The sequence below is a fragment of the Capricornis sumatraensis genome, chromosome X, assembly GCF_032405125.1.
Source record: "Capricornis sumatraensis isolate serow.1 chromosome X, serow.2, whole genome shotgun sequence".
Lineage (NCBI taxonomy): Eukaryota > Metazoa > Chordata > Mammalia > Artiodactyla > Bovidae > Capricornis > Capricornis sumatraensis.
Genome location: NC_091092.1, coordinates 138,589,381 through 138,608,509, shown reverse-complemented (window position 1 = coordinate 138,608,509; position 19,129 = coordinate 138,589,381). Strand labels below are relative to the sequence as shown.

Below are 19,129 nucleotides of genomic sequence, written 5' to 3'. Positions count from 1 at the left end.
GAATCTCATGAGAATGGGGTTGGGGTGGGCCTGCTCTCCAGGAATGAGGCTGCCGACCTGGAATGGGAAGGAAATGACTGCTTGGAAAGGGAAGAGGTGCATCGCCATGGCTATTCAAGTTGCTTGTTCCCTTCTGTTCTAGAGCCTGGCCAAGCTGACTGATGGCTTCAGGAATAGCTGTTCTCTTACCGACCCTCTGCAGGAGTTCCCTCCCGGTGCAGGCGCATTGGGCGAGTCTTTGTCTCACCAGTTTTGTGATGCTGGCTCTCAGACTGACATCATAGGCGAGGTATGCTCACCAGGCAGTGGGGGGGCGGGGGCGGAGAACCAAGTATATCCAGAGAGACAACAAAAGGGCTGCTTTCATGTGGCCATCACCCATTTGTTTAAATTTTCCACTTTCCCTTCAAAAGGGTTTTGGCTTTTGTGCCATTAAGTTTGAAGAAAGAATATGGTTTTTTTTTTTACATCCAGGCATCTTGAAGGTTCAGAGGGGCCTGAGAAGCAATTGAATGGCTTATTACCTCTCTCTTCATAAATTAGATTTTTTAAAAAGGCAGAATCCTTTTGAAAGTTGAGTTTAGCTGTTTTTTTTTAATTTAAATGTATTTATTTTAATTGGAGGCTAATTACCTTACAGTATTGTATTGGTTTTGCCATACATCAACATGAATCTGCCACAGGTGTACATGTGTTCCCTATCCAGAACCCCCCTCCCACCTCCCTCCCCGTACCATCCCTCAGTCATCCCAGTGCACCAGCCCCAAGCATCCTGTGGGAGAGGGAGAAGGTGGGATGATTTGGGAGAATGGCATTGAAACATGTATAATATCATATAAGAAATGAATCGCCAGTCCAGGTTCGATGCAGGATACAGGAGTTTAGCTGTTTTTTGACAGGTGTAGGACTCTTTAGAGCATGGATCAGCTAACTTTTTCTGCCAAGGTCCAGATAATAAGTGTTTTAGGCTTTGCCGGCTATGCAGTCTCTGCCATAGTCACCTGTGAATGGGTAGGTGGGGCTTGTTCCAGTAAAACTAAGAGGTGGTGGGCCACATTCATCCTTTGGGCCGTAGTTCTCTGAGCTCTGGCTTAGACCAGTGATTTTCATCAGCTTTGTGGCTGTGTTACCCTTGGGTTATACTTTGATGCTATTTCTTATTCTTCTAAGAGAATGTCAGAAAATTAAATTGAAATTAATTTTGTTTGGGACTTGGAAGAATTTCATAATGCCCCTTTTGATAATTAGTGAAGCCTTGAGTTAGCCATCAAAGCAGAATTGGCTGCCATCATGTGAAGCAGGGCAGTGAATACTTAAAGACACTACTGATGTACTGTCATTGAGTGAAGTTTTACATTCATTTGTTACAAATGGAAAACCAATTCGTATGAATTCTTAGGGCTCACTAAGTAAAGTTGAAATATCAGTGAAATGCACAATGCCCTCCTAAAAGTAAATAAATAAAAAGAAGGGAAAACCATTGACTAAAAAACTGTGAGTTTTAAATAATTAACTATATTTTAAAATGTCAACAAATAGTGCCTCTTTGAGGGGAATATCATATAGGAAATAATGCCTCTGTGTCCTGGATGTCCTGAACTGCCAATGTGCAATGTTCCCCCTCATTGTTCTCAAAACTACACTTGGACATTTTTTGACCAGGTTTAAGACAGAGAAGAATCTGTAAGTCAAAACTGTCTGGCATTTTTGCCTAAAGATTTTGGCATGAGAAAAGGAAAGAAGTACAGTATGTATTGAATTCCATGAATAACTCATTGCTGCTTAACATAAGGTTAGAATTAGAATAACTTTAGCAGTAAATTGTCATTATTTATGAGTTTACTGCGGCTGGCCCTGAGTTGGCAGCTTCATGACTGTTACTTTAAGTAGCTGTTTCCATCTTCTTTTGTCAGCTGAGAGGGTCCAGGTACCAGGTTACCTAAGGTTATGTAGCCAGGGAGAGGCAGATCTGGGTTTGAATCAGCAACTCTGATCCCTAAACCCCTGTGCTTTCTACTACATCTTGTTATTGAAAAATATATCAAAAGGCTTTAACTGTATTAGTTAGCTATTGCTGCATAGCAAAACACCCCTGAAACCTAGCATTTGAAAACAGCACACATTTATTATCTCACACTTGTATACTGTGGATCAGGAAACTGTGCTTCATCTTCTGCTTCAGGGGCTCTCAGGAAACTGTAATCAAGGTATTAGCTAGAGTTGCAGTCTCATCAGAAAGCTTGATTGGGAAGGGTTTACTTCCAGGCTTATATGATTGTTGGCAGGATTCAGTTCCTCACTGATTATTGGACTGAGAGCTTCTATTCCTTACTGTATGAACCTCTCCAGAACAGCAGCTTGCTTCGTCACAGCATGCATGTACTACACAAGTTGGGATGAATTTTTTTGTGTGTTTATATCAACTTTGAGGAATTCTCTATTTCTTTTCAAACTTAATTTGCTGTGGGAATTACAAAATAGACAAGTGTACTTCCACTATTTAAAAAAAAAAATCCGCCAGTGTTGGAACAACCAAAGTCTTACCAGTCGCATTCCCAACTCCCGATGACCAGAGGTGGCAGCTGTTATTGGTGTGTTTCCTTCCAGACCTTTGAAAAATGGAAATTAGAAGGTGAATTAAAATATTCTTCACTGGTGCTGGAAGTTTAAGTGAGTTTTCTCTTTTGAAAATGGGTTTTTAACATGTCTCCCCCCTTGTTTATCTTCCTTCTGTTCCAAAAAGTTCATCTTTGATGATAAAACAAGGCTTGTGGATCGAGTCAGGCTTAACTGGCAGTATGAGGAAGCCAGAAAGAGGTAAGAAGCTCCTTTTTCAAACCTTGCCTTCTCCTTATTTCCTTTCTCCTGTGGGAAGAGGTTTTATGGAGTTTCAATGTGTGATTTATCCACATCTTACCAGAAAGCAATGTCTGACAGAGTATAGAATTAAGACTCTTCAGTTTACGTGTAGCTTTGGAACGCATGTGACAGAATTTCACATGCATTTAAAATGGGAACTTCTCAATATTGCAAACAGTTATAAAGATGGGATATAATAAAAATAGAGACTTTTCGGGCTCTCTTTATCCTCTCAGGGAATTCAGAACTCCCTCCTTCCCTGCCTTCTAACTGAGCATCAGTCCCTCAGAACAGCTTAAGCATAACTGTTTTTTTTTTTAATATATGTGGCGTCTCATTTTATAGATTAACAACAAGAGCCATGTATCTTGGTTCAAAGACAGTTTAATAAGGATTAGGTCCATGAGTGACAGCAGTACCTAATCTATGTCATTCTGACAGAGAACTGAAACACAATCGTGTCTGTTAACCTGTGTTGTAGGTTACCTGCCTTCTGTGAACTGAGACTTGACCTTGTTTGTGTGTTTCAAAATGTATCTCTCCCTCCTCTCTGTCCCTCCCTCCCGGTCTCAGCCAGGATGCACGGGCAGCACCACCAGGTGGGCTGTTACCCTCGCAGGCAGTGTTTTGTTTAAATTTATTTTATTGGGCTGTGTCGGGTCTTAGTGGCGGTGCACAGGCTTCTCTCTAGTTGTGGCACATGGATTCAGTAGTTATGGTGCATGGGCTTAGTGAATCAATCTCTCTTGTGCCTTCTGAAAAGAGTCTTAAATTCAAGCTATTCCAAAATCTGGGCTTCAGAAAGCCATGGTGCCTGTCTTTTTCAAGAAGTTTCTTTAGTCACATATGAACTGCTATGCGGGGAATGGAGGAAGAGGAGCGAATGCCAAGCAGGTCGAGGGCGTCCGTTCTGGAAGCTAAATAGTTGGGTTTGGTCAGTATGCTGTATCATTCAGGGATGTCTGGAAATCCGCTTCATGGCCTTTTTAGCAAATGTAAAAATAGCATCAAAACCAGATCATCTGACTCCCTGCTGGAGGGCCGGCTGGAGATGACCCAGCCTCTGCTCCGAGCCCCTCTGCCCGATCCTTCTGGCTCTTGCTCTGCAGGATGCAGTGATATCCTCAAAGGGGGCACTGCACTTCCCCGTGGACCACTTCCCTGGCCTCAGGCATCCACTCTCTGGAGCTTGCTGGTGGCGTTTGTCCGACGCTGTTGTCTCAATATTGAGAATATTGTCTCAGTAGTCCTCTGCTCCTTGCATGTTTCTGCTGCACCGTGTGGGTGTTGGAATTCGCTGCATTGTATTAAACCACAGAAACTTGTTGGGTGCTGTACTTAACGTAATTGTTACTGTTTGGCTGTGACATTTACCAGCCATTGCAAGGGATATTTTGGTTTTCTAGAGATGAGGTTGATACAGAGTGAGTAATCTTTTAAATATCGAGATAATAACATTTGGGCGGAAAGTCCAGGATTTCAGAGCATTCTTCAAGGGAGGACACTGTACTGCATCAGTATCTTTTAAAGGGGAGGAGTATCTCAGGGTCACCAGAACCTTGTTAGGAAAGGCACTGCAGTTGCAGAGGAGGGTCCTGTCCCCAGTGCGTCGACCTTTGTAGGAAAGTAGGGGCTTCTCCAGAGTGCCTTTCTGAGCTGCCTTGGACGCATTTAGAGATCCAAGATTCATTGTAAGGACGTGTCAGGTTGGCTCACAGTTGTTCTTTCCCACTAGAATAGTGGTTCCCACTGGAGCAGGGAGTGAGGGAGGGGTGCAATGGTGGGACTCCCCCCACCCCCAGTGGGCTTCTGGCTACATTTACAGATGTCAGTAGTTGTCATAGCTCTAGGGGAGGCACCAATGGCATCAAGTGGGGAGAGACCAGAGAACACTCCGGCCCCCATGTCACTAGTGCTAGAGGATTGTGCTGTCTCAGCAGGTCCACATCTGCCTCATTTCCATATGGGCAACCCCAGCAGCTTCCTCCACACCCGGCAGCCATTGGCAGAGAAGCTGCCAGGGGTTGGATGGGGGTCTGGGAGACTGTACTTCTGACTAGCACCTGCCCTGTTCACAGACGTGGCATGGTTTATGTGAGGCCATAAGGACATATAAACTCCCCCACAGCTAGCAGACATTGTGAGGACCTCAGTGAGTCTGCCTGGGGGTGGAGATGACCCCAGATAGTACCTGCAGGGTGTGCGCCTGCGTGCACGCACACTGCCTATATGTATAGACACACAGGGTCCAGAAGCATGTACAAATCTGCTTGTATGTCTATGTACACGTGTAACATATGTATGCTTGCATTTATTTGTGTGTATATATAGGGCTTCCCTGGTGACTCAGACAGTAAAGAATCTGCTTGCAGTGCAGGAGACCTGGGTTTGATCCCTGGGTTGGGAAGATCCCCTGTAGGAGGGCATGGCAACCCACTCCAGGATTCTTGCCTGTAGAATCTCATGGACAGAGGAGCCTGGCGGGCTACAGTCCATGGGGTCACAGAGTCGGACACGATTTAGCATATATATACCTGTGTGTTTTCCTGCTTGTTTTTATTACATAAATAATACATGGATACATTGCTTTTGTCAAAGATGCAATCAATAGAGACCTCCCATCTTAACTTCCTCTCTAATCCTACCTCCCACCATTAATGATTTGGTGTGAAACCTTCCAGGTTTTATGTAAACATTTAAGTAAATGAAGCTCAATGTAGTTAAATCTAGTATATGATGCATAGCTTTTCTAATGATTACAACCATCCTCTCTGGATGGACATCTCGATGATTCCAGTTTTTTTTTTTTTTTTTCCACAAATAGTGCACATCTATGTATAGGCCCCAGCCTTGCAGGAATACCTGTTTCCTTGGACAGATACTTAGCAAGGAAACATATGGGTCTAAAGACCTTTATGTTGGAAGTTCTGATCGGTCCCACCGAATTGTCTTCCAAAATGACCTATATGCTTTACCCTGCCATCAGTAGCAATGGAGAGCCCTGATTTCTGTGTCTCCTCATCCTGGTTAAATACCATCATTTTTTGTACATTTTTTTGGAGTCGTGGACAAACACATTCTGTGAGTTGTCACGTCCTTCCCTGGTGAAGGTTGCAGGGAATGGTGTACTGATGGTGCAGATCAGCATACTTTCAGTTATTTAAATTGCCAGGTCCGAATTGTTTTTGCAGACAAGCACTCCTTTCACAACATGTTAGATTCCATCAGCCCCTAAGGGATGGGGGTGGCCCCCCAGGGGATGTTTTTGGTTCTCGTGACTGGAGAGAGGGCACTTCTGGCATCCCATGTGGGGACCCCAAGGATATTGCTCAACACCCCACAATACCCAGGACAGTCCCCCCAGCAAAGACTCAGATGGCCCAGAGTTTCTTGCTGCCATCAAAAAATCTGACTCTTCGGCTTCTTACCTTGCTCTGAAATTCCTACTGTGTGTGGCAAGACCCAAGGACAAGTCTTCCACTGACTCAAGGCATTAGCCTGTTCCAGCCATGCTGGCTCCCTCAGTGTTCCTCACACACATTGGGCCTAACACCTGTCAGGCACACTCCTGGTTTAGTGCTGGAGGTTGGCACAGTAATGGCCCCTGAGATGTCCATATCCTAATTCCTAGAACCCATGACTCTGTTATCTTCCTTGGCAGAAGGAGCTTTGCAGATGGCCTCAAGTTAGAGATCTGGGGGTGGGGAGATGATGCTAGATCACCTTGATGGTAGCCATTTAGTCACTCAGTTGTGTCCGTCTCTTTGTGACCCCATGGACTGTAGCTCACCGGGCTTCTCTGTTCATAGGATTAGCCAGGCAAGAATACTGGAGTGGGTTGCCATGTCCTTCTTCAGGGGATCTTCCCGACCCCGGGTTTGGACCTGGGTCTCCACATCCCAGGTAGATTCTTTACCATCTGAGTCACCAGGGATTACCTCGATAGGCTCAGTGTAATCCCAAGGGTCCTTAGAAGAGGGAGAAGCAGAGAAGGAGATGTGAGGATGGATGCCGAGATCAGAGTGATGCAGGCCCGTGAGCCAAGGAAAGTGAGCAGCCCCTAGAAACTGCTGTAAAATATATTCTTCCGTTGAGGCCCCAGAAGAATCACAGTCCTGTCACTCATTGTTGACTTCTGTCATCTGGAATTGTAAGGTCTACAGCCATACCACCCCAAATGTGCCCGATCTCATCTGATCTTGGAAGCTAAGCAGAGTCGGGCCTGGTTAGTACTTGGATGGGACTGTAAGGTAATGATATGTGTTGTTGTAAGCCTCCCAAGTTTGTGATCATTTGTTACAGAAATGCAAGGCAAGTAACACAGTACCCTTGGCCCCTGCTGTTTCCTCTGCCTGCAATGGGATGCTTGGCCTCAAAGGGTCATGTGGCCTCTGCTCTCCTTCTGCTCACTGTCAGAGACACTTTTCTCATCATTCTGAATAAAGGATCACTCCCATCCACCACCCCATTACCCTGATTCTCCCAGCAAATGTAACCAGCTAACCTGCTCTATACTTTATGCATGTGCCTGTTAAGTCTCTTCCGTCATGTCCAACTCTTTGGGATCCCATGGGCTGCAGCCCGCCAGGTTCCTCTGTTCATGGGATTTTCCAGGCAAGAATACTGGAGTGGGTTGCCATGCCTCTCCTCCCCAGGATCTTCCCAACCCAGGGATCGAATCTGCATCTCTTGTGTCTTCTGCATTGGCAGGCGGGTTCTTTACCACTAGCACCACCTGGGGAGCCCATATTTTATGTGTTTGCTTTTTCTACTGTTTGTTTTTCCCTGCAAGAATGGAAGCCTCATGAGGGCAGAAATTTTTATCCAGTTAGCTCATGACTATAATTCCAGAAACTAAGTGTCTGGTGAATATTTACTGAGAGTAAACAGAGGTCCCCTTAGATCACACATGCTCTTTGACCTTCACCCCTATGAACAGGCGGGTGGAAGGAATTCTTGGACCCAGGTCAGCGCCAGGTCAGCTGCTTTGCTCCTGGCTCCTGCCCCCAAAACCCTCATCCTGGTATGAGCCTTGGGCTAATTCCCCTGGATTTACAAGAAGAAAAGGCCTTTAGACACGCATGCCCTTCAGGATCTCATGGAGGCGGGTCATGGTCTGTTCATTTCAGAAATTGTGTTCACATGACACATCATTGCTCCCAGCTCAGTGTGTGGTTCCTGGGCTTTCGTGGTCATTCAGAAGGGCTTGTGGTCATGGACCACCCCGTCATGAATCCTCCTCTTGGGTGTTGGAAAAAACAGCTTTGGAGCTGGGCCCTGAGGGATGTTGGAATTCCCGCTGCCCATGTGTTGAGGAAAGCTTTCTCAATCAAGGGGGCGCAGGGATCAGGGCAGAGTTGTATAATTGCAAGTTTCTAAGGGGGCAGGGCAGAACAACCCCAGAGAGAGTTCTCTGAGGCTTGCTTTATGGTCGAGGATCACTTAGGCTGTGGATCTTGATATTTGATAGTTCGGTGCTTTCATTGGAGCTTCACCTGCTTGAAAACATCCTTGAGGCATTCCTCTTGTTGCCAGGCTGCACCCCACGAAGATTAGCTTCCTTCCCCTCTGTAAAATTTCCTGGGCTTTGCCACTTCTAAATGAGGAAAAGCTGATGCCTTGATGTATTTCCTTGTATATCTAGATTCGAGATTCTTTCTCAGACCTGGAAAATCATCAAAAGACAATAAATGTTCTGAACAATGAGAGATTTCATGTCTCTTCAGATTTAAAGGAAGTTTATAGAAGTGGAACTCATAATTCCAAATGATGGTATGATTTCTAGAGAATTCTCTAGACCAGACCACCACTGTCATGGTGACTAGTTTTATTTTCAACTCTGGGTCATGTCTGCCCAGTCACTCAGTCGTGTCTGACTCTTTGCAACCCATGGACTGTAGCCCACCAGGCTCTTCTGTCCATGGGATTCTCCAGGCAAGGATACTGGGGTGGGTTGCCATTTCCTCCTTCAAGGGAATCTTTCCGGCCCAGGGATCGATTCTTTGTCTCTTGTGTTTCCTGCATTGGCAGGTGGATTCTTTACCACTTGGGAAGCCCTCTAGGTCATGTAAAATATATTCCAACAACTGTTTCTTCTTTTTCCTTCAGGAACATCACTTTGGTTCCCAAGGCAGACCTTATGATAGGAGTATTTTCACACTATTGGTTAAAAACTTGAAAGAAATTTTCAAAGCCAGTTTGGAGGAACAAGTCTTCTTGAAGCAATCCTGATGACGCAGATGTCTCCTTATTTTTAACCTAAGAGTGCTTGTTCCAGAACTGTGCACAAACTGTAGCTGTTTCCATAGAAACACTTGCCGTCCTGATAGGAACAAAACATTTGGCCTGGCCTGTGTCTCTGCGTCTCATTGTTTGTTGCCAGGACGGGTCCTGTGCCGTCGCTGATGGAGCGTTAGGATTCCAGCTGAATTCGATCAGTCCCTTGGATTTTCCCTTCAGTTCTCCAGTGACGGTGTATCTGGGTTTGGGAGTGGGGCACGGCCGTGAGAGACAAAGGAAACAGGCCAAGAGAAAGAAACCTGGAGACCATCTGCTTTCCATTTAAAGAAGTCATTCTGAAGCTTTGTTTGTTCAGAGGGGACAAGATGTGAGGGCAGAGAGGGGTGCTGGGGTATTTGTAGGCCCATCTTTTTTTTTTTATAAATTTTAAAAAGATTATTTATTTTTGGCTGAGCTGGGTCTTGGCTGCTGCATGGGCTTTTTCTCTAGTTGTGGCGAGGGGGGCTACTCTTTGCTGAGGTGCATGGGCTTCTCCTGGTGGCTTCTCCTGTTCCAGAGCACAGGCTCTCTAGGTACACAGGCTCAGTAGTTGTAGCACACAGCCTTAGTTGCTCCACAGCACGTGTGACCTTCCTGGACCAGGGATGAAACCCGTGACCCCTGCCTTGGCAGGCAGATTCCCAACCACGAGCCCACCAGGGAACGTAGGCCCTTCTTATGCCACATGGTCTAGAGTCAGACTCCATGAGTTTCCAGTGTAAAGACTTGAGCTGAATAGATACTAGTTGACCAATATTTAGTTCATTGAGGTAAAGTGATTTCACTGTCCATATGACTCAGATCTCAGATGAGACTGTGGTGGACTTTTGATTTCCATTTAAATATATATTTGCAGAAAGAAAACTAAAGAGAGAAAACATAAAAAGCATCAAGTCTACAGCTGTAATTGACATCTGAAGGCACGAGACTCTAACCTGGCACCATGTCCTAGAACGTGGCATTGGGTCCGTCATGTCCCTCACCCTGAGTCAGGGTTGTGGTTGGCCTGGAGTTCCATTTCTGTTCCAGGAAGTGGCAGTATTTTAGAAACGTGCAAAATTGTATCATAGATCCCAGAGTTGAGATATAAAGTCAAAGAACTGGAGATTACTCTGAATATGTAAACTATGCAATATTAAAAGCACATTTTCTTCTTTGCAAAATGCAAGTCATATTTAAGATTTCCACATGAATCGTAAGGGTCCGAGCAGTTTCTGCCACATAAATGCAGGTTTCCATTCATGGTTTAATGGTGCCCGGGTTGTAACAGAAAAGGTGTTTGGGCAAAAATAGTAAGGGAAAAATGATTCATATTTGACTTCTGTCTACATTAGGCCTGTTTAAGGGGTGAAATTTAGAAATCACATGATAAACATGAGACTGGAGTGCTTGACTGAGAACTTGCTTTCATTTCTTGACTATTCTGTGCACAGGGACGTGTGTCTTAAAGCCTTTAAAAGACATTTATGAGAGGATATATATAGGCTATTAAAGGGGTTACCTATCAAAAATAAAAATCAGTAAATTCAGCTGACTCTCAGGGAAAAAACAAACCCTCGCCAGTTTTAAGTTGATCTTGATTCTCTTTGAAAATGAACTTGGGCAGTTCCCTAGCAGTCCAGTAGTTAGGGTTGTGTGCTCTCACTGCCATGGTCCCGTGTTCAATCCCTGATTGGGGAATTAAGATCCCACAAGCCACATGGTGCAGCCAAAAAAAAAGGGGGGGGGACTTGGAAAAGTTTCTTTTTTTGCAAATTTTAATTGTGACCTCGCTTTGTTTCCTTATGTTTCATTTCACTGAGAGAATATGGTAGGAAATAGCCTTTCTGGAAACGGTTTTCCCTTTATTTTCTGGAATTGGAATGATGGTGTTTGCAAGAGTGGGATTCCAATTCCGCACTGCATATCAGCTACTGGGTGTGGATATAGAAGGGACATCAGAACTGTACATTTGTTATTTAGCCTGAGGTAGAAGCTCTCTTGGATCCAATAATCCTAACACAGGAAGGGTCCGCCTTGCAGATGCTCTTTTCTGGACCAGCAGCATGGTACACAAGGCTTATTTTAAAGGTAAACCCATCCTGCCTCTTCTGTGGCAAACATTCAAGACACCACTTGTGCAAGAAAGAATTCTAGCATTCTTGGTTCCTGGTACACACAGACAGACACATGCTTCTCTCAGCCTGGCTAAGAGCAGACCCCCAAATGTCTAACTCCAGATTATGGATCTAGAGAAAGAAATTACACTTTCTAGTCTATTCCAGTCAGCTTCCCTTGTGGCTCAGACAGTAAAGAATCTGCCTGCAATGCAGGAAACCTGGGTTTGATTCCTGGTTCGGGAATATCCCCTGGAGAAGGGAAGGGCAACCCACTCCAGTGTTCTTGCCTGGAGAGTTCCATGGACAGAGGAGCCTGGTGGCTACAGCCCATGGGGTTGCAAAGAGTCAAACGTGACTGAGTGACTAACACACACAATATATGCCAGTATTCCTCTAGATTCATAGGGAGCTCTGCAGTGATTTGCAGTGCTATGAAATTCAATTACTTTTTTTTAAAAAAGCAATAAACCTTGTTCTTAAGCACAGTGTGCTCATCTAGTGCTCAGAACAGCCCAAACAACCTTTCCAGGTGGGCTACATTAAGTCAGCTTCACCCAAATTGTTTCTGCTACAGGAGTCACCCCTCACCATATGTCCATACAGCTTTTTCTTTTGAGCTCTGGAAAGTTACAGTACACTGTTTAATCCTGGTCACTGTACTGTTTCTTTTATGCTCACAGTGGGCAGACCTTTGGAAATCTGCCCTTTGCCTCTCTTTCCTCTTGTACTACAGTTTTTTCTTTATTCTTTGTTCTGATAGTGGATATTACTTGGGGGCTTCCCTGGTGGCTCAGATGGTAAAGAATCTGCCTGCAATGCAGGAGACATGAATTCTATCCCTGTGTTGGGAAGATCCCCTGGAGAAGGAAATGGCAACCCACTCTAGTATTCTTGCCTGGAGAATCCCATGGACAGAGGAGTCTGGCGGGCTACCGTCCACGGGGCCTCAAAGAGTTGGACACGACTGAGTCACTTGAGATTTTCCTGGAAAAAGCAGGATTATCTAGGATTGGATCTCCATCCACCCTCAGCAACTTGAATCCCCGTGCAGTGGTGGCTAGCCTGGAGCTGGCCAATGCAAATGGAATCTTGATCTCCTCACATGTTAACTTCAGAAAACTCAAAAGGAGTGCTTTTAAAAATATGTGTGCTTGTAGTATGAGAATTATTATTATATATGACCAGGTAACACTGCTAACTTTACTTGGGCTCAAATAGGCTTTCCTATGTACATTGAAATGAAAAATTATGAGGACCCAATGGATTTGCTCTTTGTACATCTCTTCTATATTTATTCCTTACCTTTGACTTGGCTTGATCTACAGTAGAATGTTCCAAAAATTTTGCTGGGTCTAATGTCTGATTTGGTGCTAATTTATGGGTCTGCTTGGAGTGCTTCCTTGGGCTTCAGTTATATGACTGCCATAAATTTTAATTACACTAATTAGAGAGAGGTAGATGCTTAAGCTCAGTTGGATTCCTAACCCTGTTGAGCTGCATCTGTCATTAGTTTTTTCAGTGACATGGTTTGGCACCATTTTCCAACACATTTGCAGGAAATTGGTCTTATGTTAGAAAAGAATTTGCCTAATAAAGCTACTGACATTCAGCTATTTTCTTTACCTTCTTGGGGAATTGGGCTTGAGTAAAACGCGCACATTTAAACTATGACTTGTATACGCTTTTCTTTTCATGACTGTGGATTTTCTAATTGGTTTGGTGCTTGAAGAAGGTTGTTGTTGTTGTTCAGTCGCTCAGCCATGTCTGACTCTTTGTGACCCCGTGGACTGTAGCACGCCAGGCTTCCCTGTCCTTCACCATCTCCTGGAGCTTGTTCAAACTCACATCCATGGAATCAATGACCCCATCCAACTATCTCACCCTCTGTCTGTGGTCCCCTTCTCCTCCTGCCCTCAATCTTTCCCAGCATCAGGGTCTTTTCCAATGAGTTGGCTTTTTGCATCAGGTGGCCAAAGTGTTGGAGCTTCAGCTTCTTCCCTTGAAGAAGGGGCCTTGGCCAGTCCTTTTGTCAGACTGACTAATCTCATGCTCATGTCTAGTTCAGGAGCAGCTCAGACTGGTACAGGGATATCCCACAGCCCTTAACACATGGGCCAATGCCAGCTGACTGTCAGTATCTGCGAGGAAGCACAGTGTTGGGACGGATTCTGAAGTTTGGACCCAGCGAGGACACCAGCTTCGATTCACGATATGTGTCCTGAGCACCAAATGGGACAGTCTCAGAAGTACTCGTGCCTTTCTCATTTTAGAGAGGATCATCCTATCCCTGCCTGATGGAAGCCCTAAGCTCCAAGGACAGTTCGCATTCTCCAGACCAGGCTGGGGTGCCTGAAAAGCAGTGGGTGTCACACTTGGCAAGAAGCACCTAGGACGGCTTGTCAAAACCTGGGTTGCCCCACTCCATCTGCAGAGCATGGTGTTCAGCAGATCTGGGGTGGTACCTGAAGTATGCATTTGTAACGAGCTCCCAGGTGATACTGAGGCTGACTCAGGGACCCCACTTTGAGAACCACTGTCTTGAGGCTAGCGGACTGAGTGCACCTGCCACTTCCCTACCCTCACAGCTCTCTGTGACCTCAGAGAAGTCATTGGATTTAGTTTTGGGCCCATGTGCCAACCTCTGTCCGGCACACGGCTGGCTTCTGGTCAGGTCTGCAAATCCTTCTCTCTGCCCAGAAGCCACCCCCATCTTGAGCCACATATAAACATAAAGGGCTTAAAACATCATGCTCCTGCTTTTAGGGATGCTCTAAAAACACGGGCCACGTGTCTTTCACTTCCTCTGCCTTCAGCACAACTTCAGGACACTAGTCTGTCTGCCCAGTGGGCCCGTGGGCCATTTGGGTGCATAGGGTGGTGGTGACAAGAGCTGTATTTCTGCAGCTTAAGGGGTACCCTGCATCACATCCAGGCTCACTGCGACTTGACTCCCATTCTTTCATATACTTGCTGGTGTGTTCATTCTCCGTTTCACATGTTTAGCTTTGGTTGAGTACCTGCTCTCTGCCAGGCATTTTGAATATCCTTCATGGTCAAGGCCTCCAGCACTCTTGAGGATCCCATGAGGGCTGTGATTCTCTTCTGGGTTTTCTCAAGGTGGGCTCTGCAGCTAGGCGCACAGAGAAGGCAGGCAGCTGGAAGCATCTCTCGTGCGTCTAGCACGGTGTTCAGCTACTGATAAGGGAGGGGGTGTGGAGAGAAATGAGCCGGCTCTGTCTTGTTCCAAAACAGCACATATAGGAAGCAACGCCAGGCATGTGGGTGAATCGGGGTCTTTTTGAAACAAACATGCGTGTGTGCTCAGTTGCTTCAGTCATATCCAACTCTGTGACCCCAGGGACTGTAGCCCGCCAGGCTCCTCTGTCCATGAGACTCTTCAGGCAAAAATACTGGAGCGGGTTGCCATGCACTCCTCCGGGGAATCTTCCCAACCCAGGGATCAAACCCAGGTCTCCCGCAATGGCAGGTGATTCTTTACCACTGAGCCACCTGGGAAGCCCTGCAACAAACATCCTTACTGTCATCCCAAATGTCATAGGCCAGGGCAGATGATACAAAGGGTTTCCACATCAGGTTCATTCCACCTCACTTCCAGATCCCTTATTTGTGCCATGTGAGGTTGACTCAGTGCAGTCATTCCGCTATTGGTCAGCGTGAGTTTCTAGAATCTGTGTGACGGTGCTGAGACTGTGTGAAGACACGTGTGTTTCATCAAGTTCGTGGATCTTCCCATGTCCCTTTCCTGCAGAGTCTCGAACATCCAGCAGCAGCTGGCCCAGCTGGAGAGCGAGTCGTGGCCGGGCCTGGCTGAGGCTGACAGGGACCGGCTGCAGCTCGTCAAGGAGAAGGAGGCCCTGCTTCAAGAGCTACAGCTCATCATCCAGCAGAGGCGGCCGGCAGAGGACGTGGTGAGACTGGAAGAGGAGCGGCGGCGCCTGGAGGAGGAGATCCAGCGCGCCCGGGCCACGTCCATGCAGGGCGCCACCGAAAGGTGGGCAGGTAGCGCCGGAGGAGCGGCTGGCAAAGCCAGATTGCACGACTGCACATGGTCACTGATTCCTCCGGCAGCTACTGCCTGGTGGAAGGTGGAAGGAGCATGTACCTGCCTGTCCTCCAGGGGTCCCAGCTCTACTCAGGGCTCCAAGACTCCTGGTCCCTGTTCACAAGTGGGAGACGGTCGAGAAGGGGATAGAGGAGGGAAGAAGACCAGGGAACCCATGACTTAGACCCTGCCTGCTCCCGCTGCAGGTGCCGGGTGCCCTGCCCCTGTATTTTCAGGACATTGTCCTTACCCACCCCATAGGAAAAAGTAGAGAGAAAACTACCTCCCACACTTGGGCAGTGGCTTTTTTATTTTGGGCTTGATCTTTGAATTCTGTGGATGTTAGAATTTCATATGGTTTTGCCTGGAAGAGGGCTTAAAAATGAGGGACTCTGATTTGTTCCAGGGAATTGCAGTAGATTATGGCATGCTGGGCATTTGTATCCATCTTCTAGTCTACTCTCCATCTATCTGTTCATCTACCCACACCCATCCTCCCATCTTTATGCCCATCTTCTTATCTACTGTTGTCCATCCAAACTGCTGTTCACTCATCCATCTATCAGCCTGCCATCCTCCCACCCCTGTATCCATCAGTCCATGCAGCTACCCACCCATTGATTTATCCATCCTTCTATCCACCCATCTATCCACTCATCCATCCATCCATCCACTCACCCATCTATCTATCTGCCTACCCACCCAGTGTATCAGGCGCTGTTCAGGGGGCTGGTGGTACATTTTCAAGCAAAACAACGCACATCTCTGTTATCTTGGTGTTTATGACCTGGATGTGCTTTTTAGAATTTAGTCATTCAAACCTCAGTCAGTTCCGGGGAATTAATTAATAGTTGCATTTCTTGTTAGGAAAATATACTTGCTATCTTTGAAATCCACCAGTGGACTGTTTTCATACCTGTAGGATTCTGCTTCAGGAAAAAAGAAACTGTCTCCTGATGCAGCTGGAAGAAGCCACCCGCCTCACGTCCTATCTCCAGTCCCAGTTACAAAGGTGAGTAGCTTGATTATCATCTTGTAATGATGTGGTCATGAGCTTCACAATGCCCTTTAGCTTGGTTTTCTCTCCCAGAACTAAGAACCTGAAGTGGTTGTAAACACAGGACAGAAAAGTGGATACATGATATTTTTTAAGAGGAGCTGCTCGTATCATATATGATCCAAGGACACTGAGGAGATCACCAAGTGGGACTTCAGAATAACTCAGATTTGCCCAAGGATTTTGTAGCTCACAGCATCAGAAACCATATATTTTCATGTACATATATGCACACATACATTTTTATTTCTTTAAGGCACAAATATCTTTAAGATGTGGATGCTCAGTAATAGGTCTGGAGTTCAAGTACTTAACTGTATTGGTGTAAAGGGCTTTCTGTGTATTATTTGCTCAGTTCCCCTCCTAAGAGTGCCTTGAGGCGGGAACTGTTCTCATCACAGCACTCCCCACCCAAGAAAGTGTGTGGCTCAGAAAGGTCAAAAAGCCCTTGACCAAAAACTACCTTCAGCTAGTCTGAGTGTGAGCTGGAACTTAAACTCGGGCAAGAGTCCTGGATGTTAACCTGTGTTCTCTACTGACATGCACAGAAACAAAGGAAATAGTCACGAACTCAAGGGTGGGGAGTGGGTGTCTTAAACAGCTCACAGGTGAGGTTGATGAGCACGAGGCAGGGTTTTGCTCCTGGAGCTTCCCAGAGGCTGGCCTTGGGTGGGGTCGAGTGGGCTCCAGCCATGGGCTCCAGGCTGCTTTTCTCTTTTCAGCCTGTCTGCCAGCACCCTGACCATGTCCTCGGGGAGCAGCCGCGGCTCCCTGGCCTCCAGCCGGGGCTCTCTGGCTTCCAGCCGGGGCTCACTGAGCTCCGTCAGTTTCACCGACATCTACGGGCTCCCACAGTACGACAAGCCTGATGCCGAGGGCGGCCCGCTCCTGCGCTTCGACCTCGTGCCCTTCGACTCCCTGGGCCGGGATGTGGGCCTGGCGGATACCGCGGCAGCCCCGGGCCTGCACAAGCCGAGGCGCTCCCTGGACACGCCACAGTCGCTGGCTTCCCTGTCTTCGCGGTCCTCCCTATCCTCGCTGTCCCCTCCCAGCTCTCCCCTGGACACGCCCTTCCTCCCAGCCTCTCGAGACTCGCCCCTGGCCCAGCTCAGTGATGGCTTCGAGGTGGCAGGCCTGGGTGCCCTGGACAGGCTGCGGGCTCAGGCTGCTGCCCTGGGAGACGAAGACCTGCCGGGCGCTGCGGCCCTGCCGCCACATGGGTGCCCCGGGGACGGGGAAGGATCTCATGAGCGAGGACCCCAAGTGGCCACTGCTCCCACAGCTGCAGGTACCTACCGATGAGTCCCATGGGTGCCCCGGGCTGGGAGGCGAGGATCCAAGCTCATTGAGGAAGCCATGTGCAGGGAGGCCAGCTGCTCTTCTGTGGCCTCAGGGGTGCTCAGCTTAGTAGGACCCTCGATGGATGGTCCTCAATGACAGATGAGGAAGCCCGCACGCCCACTCTGCCTGCGTGCTTTTGCTTTTGTCTTGTCCCTGGTCCTTGAAATGTCATGGAAACTGACAAGTTTCCATGGAAAGACTGTCATAGTCTTTCCCGATATTTTGCTAGTTTTCAGAATGTTAGTTGTTATAAATAAAGATAAGAACCACCTGTTCCTCCACACTGGGAGCCTGATAAAGAAGTACTCGGGCCATAGTGAAGTTCCCAGGGAGTGTGCCCAGATGGAGCATTTCTGTGCGTGCCTGCCTCAGAAAAGCACGGGGGTGGCTGTCCGCCTATAGCCCCCCGGAAATCTTCCTTTGGCCCTGTAACTTCACTCTTTATCCTTTGTTCTTGTACTTGTCTATCATGGGGGAAGTGAAAAGGCATACCTGTGAGCATCAGTCCTTGCTACCAAATCGATTTCTCTGATGCTGTTCAGATCAAGAAACACGTAGCCATGAGAATTTCATCTGTCTAGTTGCTGTCAATTCAGCTTGTCAACATGTAGCCCACGTGGAAAACCAGTCTGCTGTTTCAGAGGGTATTCTGGCTGATGGATGGTGCACAAAGCCGAACCTGGGCTTCAGTCCTCCCTCTCTTGACCCCATGTGCTTTTGTGAGCCAACCTCCAGTGATTTGAACCCACTTCATTTTTAGAGAAGATAAAAAACTGCCGCCCATTTAATTAACTTCCATTTGCACAGCCAAACTGTTTTCAGACATTCCATTCAGGCAAACAGTAGATAATTTGTAGAGCACTGTGGATCTCAACCAGGGGTGTTTTTGGCCCCTAGAGGTACTTGGCTATGTCTCAAGACATTTTCAGTTGTCATAGCTGAGGGGCTGGTGGCGGTGGTGGTACTAGTGGCATCTGGTGGGTGGAGACCAGCGGCACTCCTCAACATCCTTCAGCCCACAGCATGGTCCCTACTACAAAGAATGATCCAGCCAAGGTGTCTGTAGTAACAAGACTGAGAAACCCTGGTTCTGTACTGTTAACGTGTTTTAGTAGCAAAGGAGAGAGAAAACGTGAGTATAAACCCAAGGTAGTGGAAGTGGCTTCAAACTAGCAGCTTAGACCCAGCCCCTATTCCCTGTCCTGTTGACTCATTAGCTGTGTAACCTCAAGCGCATCTTTGAATGGGGCTAAGTCTCACCTTCCTTGCCCTTAAATGAGGTGATCTTTGTGAACTCTTCCACTCACCACCATTCTGTTACCCATCAGTTCTTCTTTGTGTATAACCATGTTGGTTATTGGGCTTCCCTGATAGCTCAGCGGTAAACAATCTGCCTTCCAAGCAGGAGACATGGATTCAATCCCTCGGTCG

At 47.0% G+C, this 19,129-nt stretch overlaps 1 protein-coding gene across 1 annotated transcript in view; it reads left to right on the top strand.

The window, feature by feature from the left end:
* WWC3 (WWC family member 3) overlaps positions 1 to 19,129 on the top strand; it is a 107,960-nt gene that overhangs the window by 65,537 nt on the left and 23,294 nt on the right. Inside the window, exons 7-11 of the mRNA XM_068962097.1 lie at positions 143 to 289; positions 2,744 to 2,817; positions 15,007 to 15,249; positions 16,223 to 16,312; positions 17,080 to 17,645. Coding sequence (XP_068818198.1) covers positions 143 to 289; positions 2,744 to 2,817; positions 15,007 to 15,249; positions 16,223 to 16,312; positions 17,080 to 17,645 — 1,120 coding nt within the window. The remainder of the gene's footprint in view (positions 1 to 142; positions 290 to 2,743; positions 2,818 to 15,006; positions 15,250 to 16,222; positions 16,313 to 17,079; positions 17,646 to 19,129) is intronic.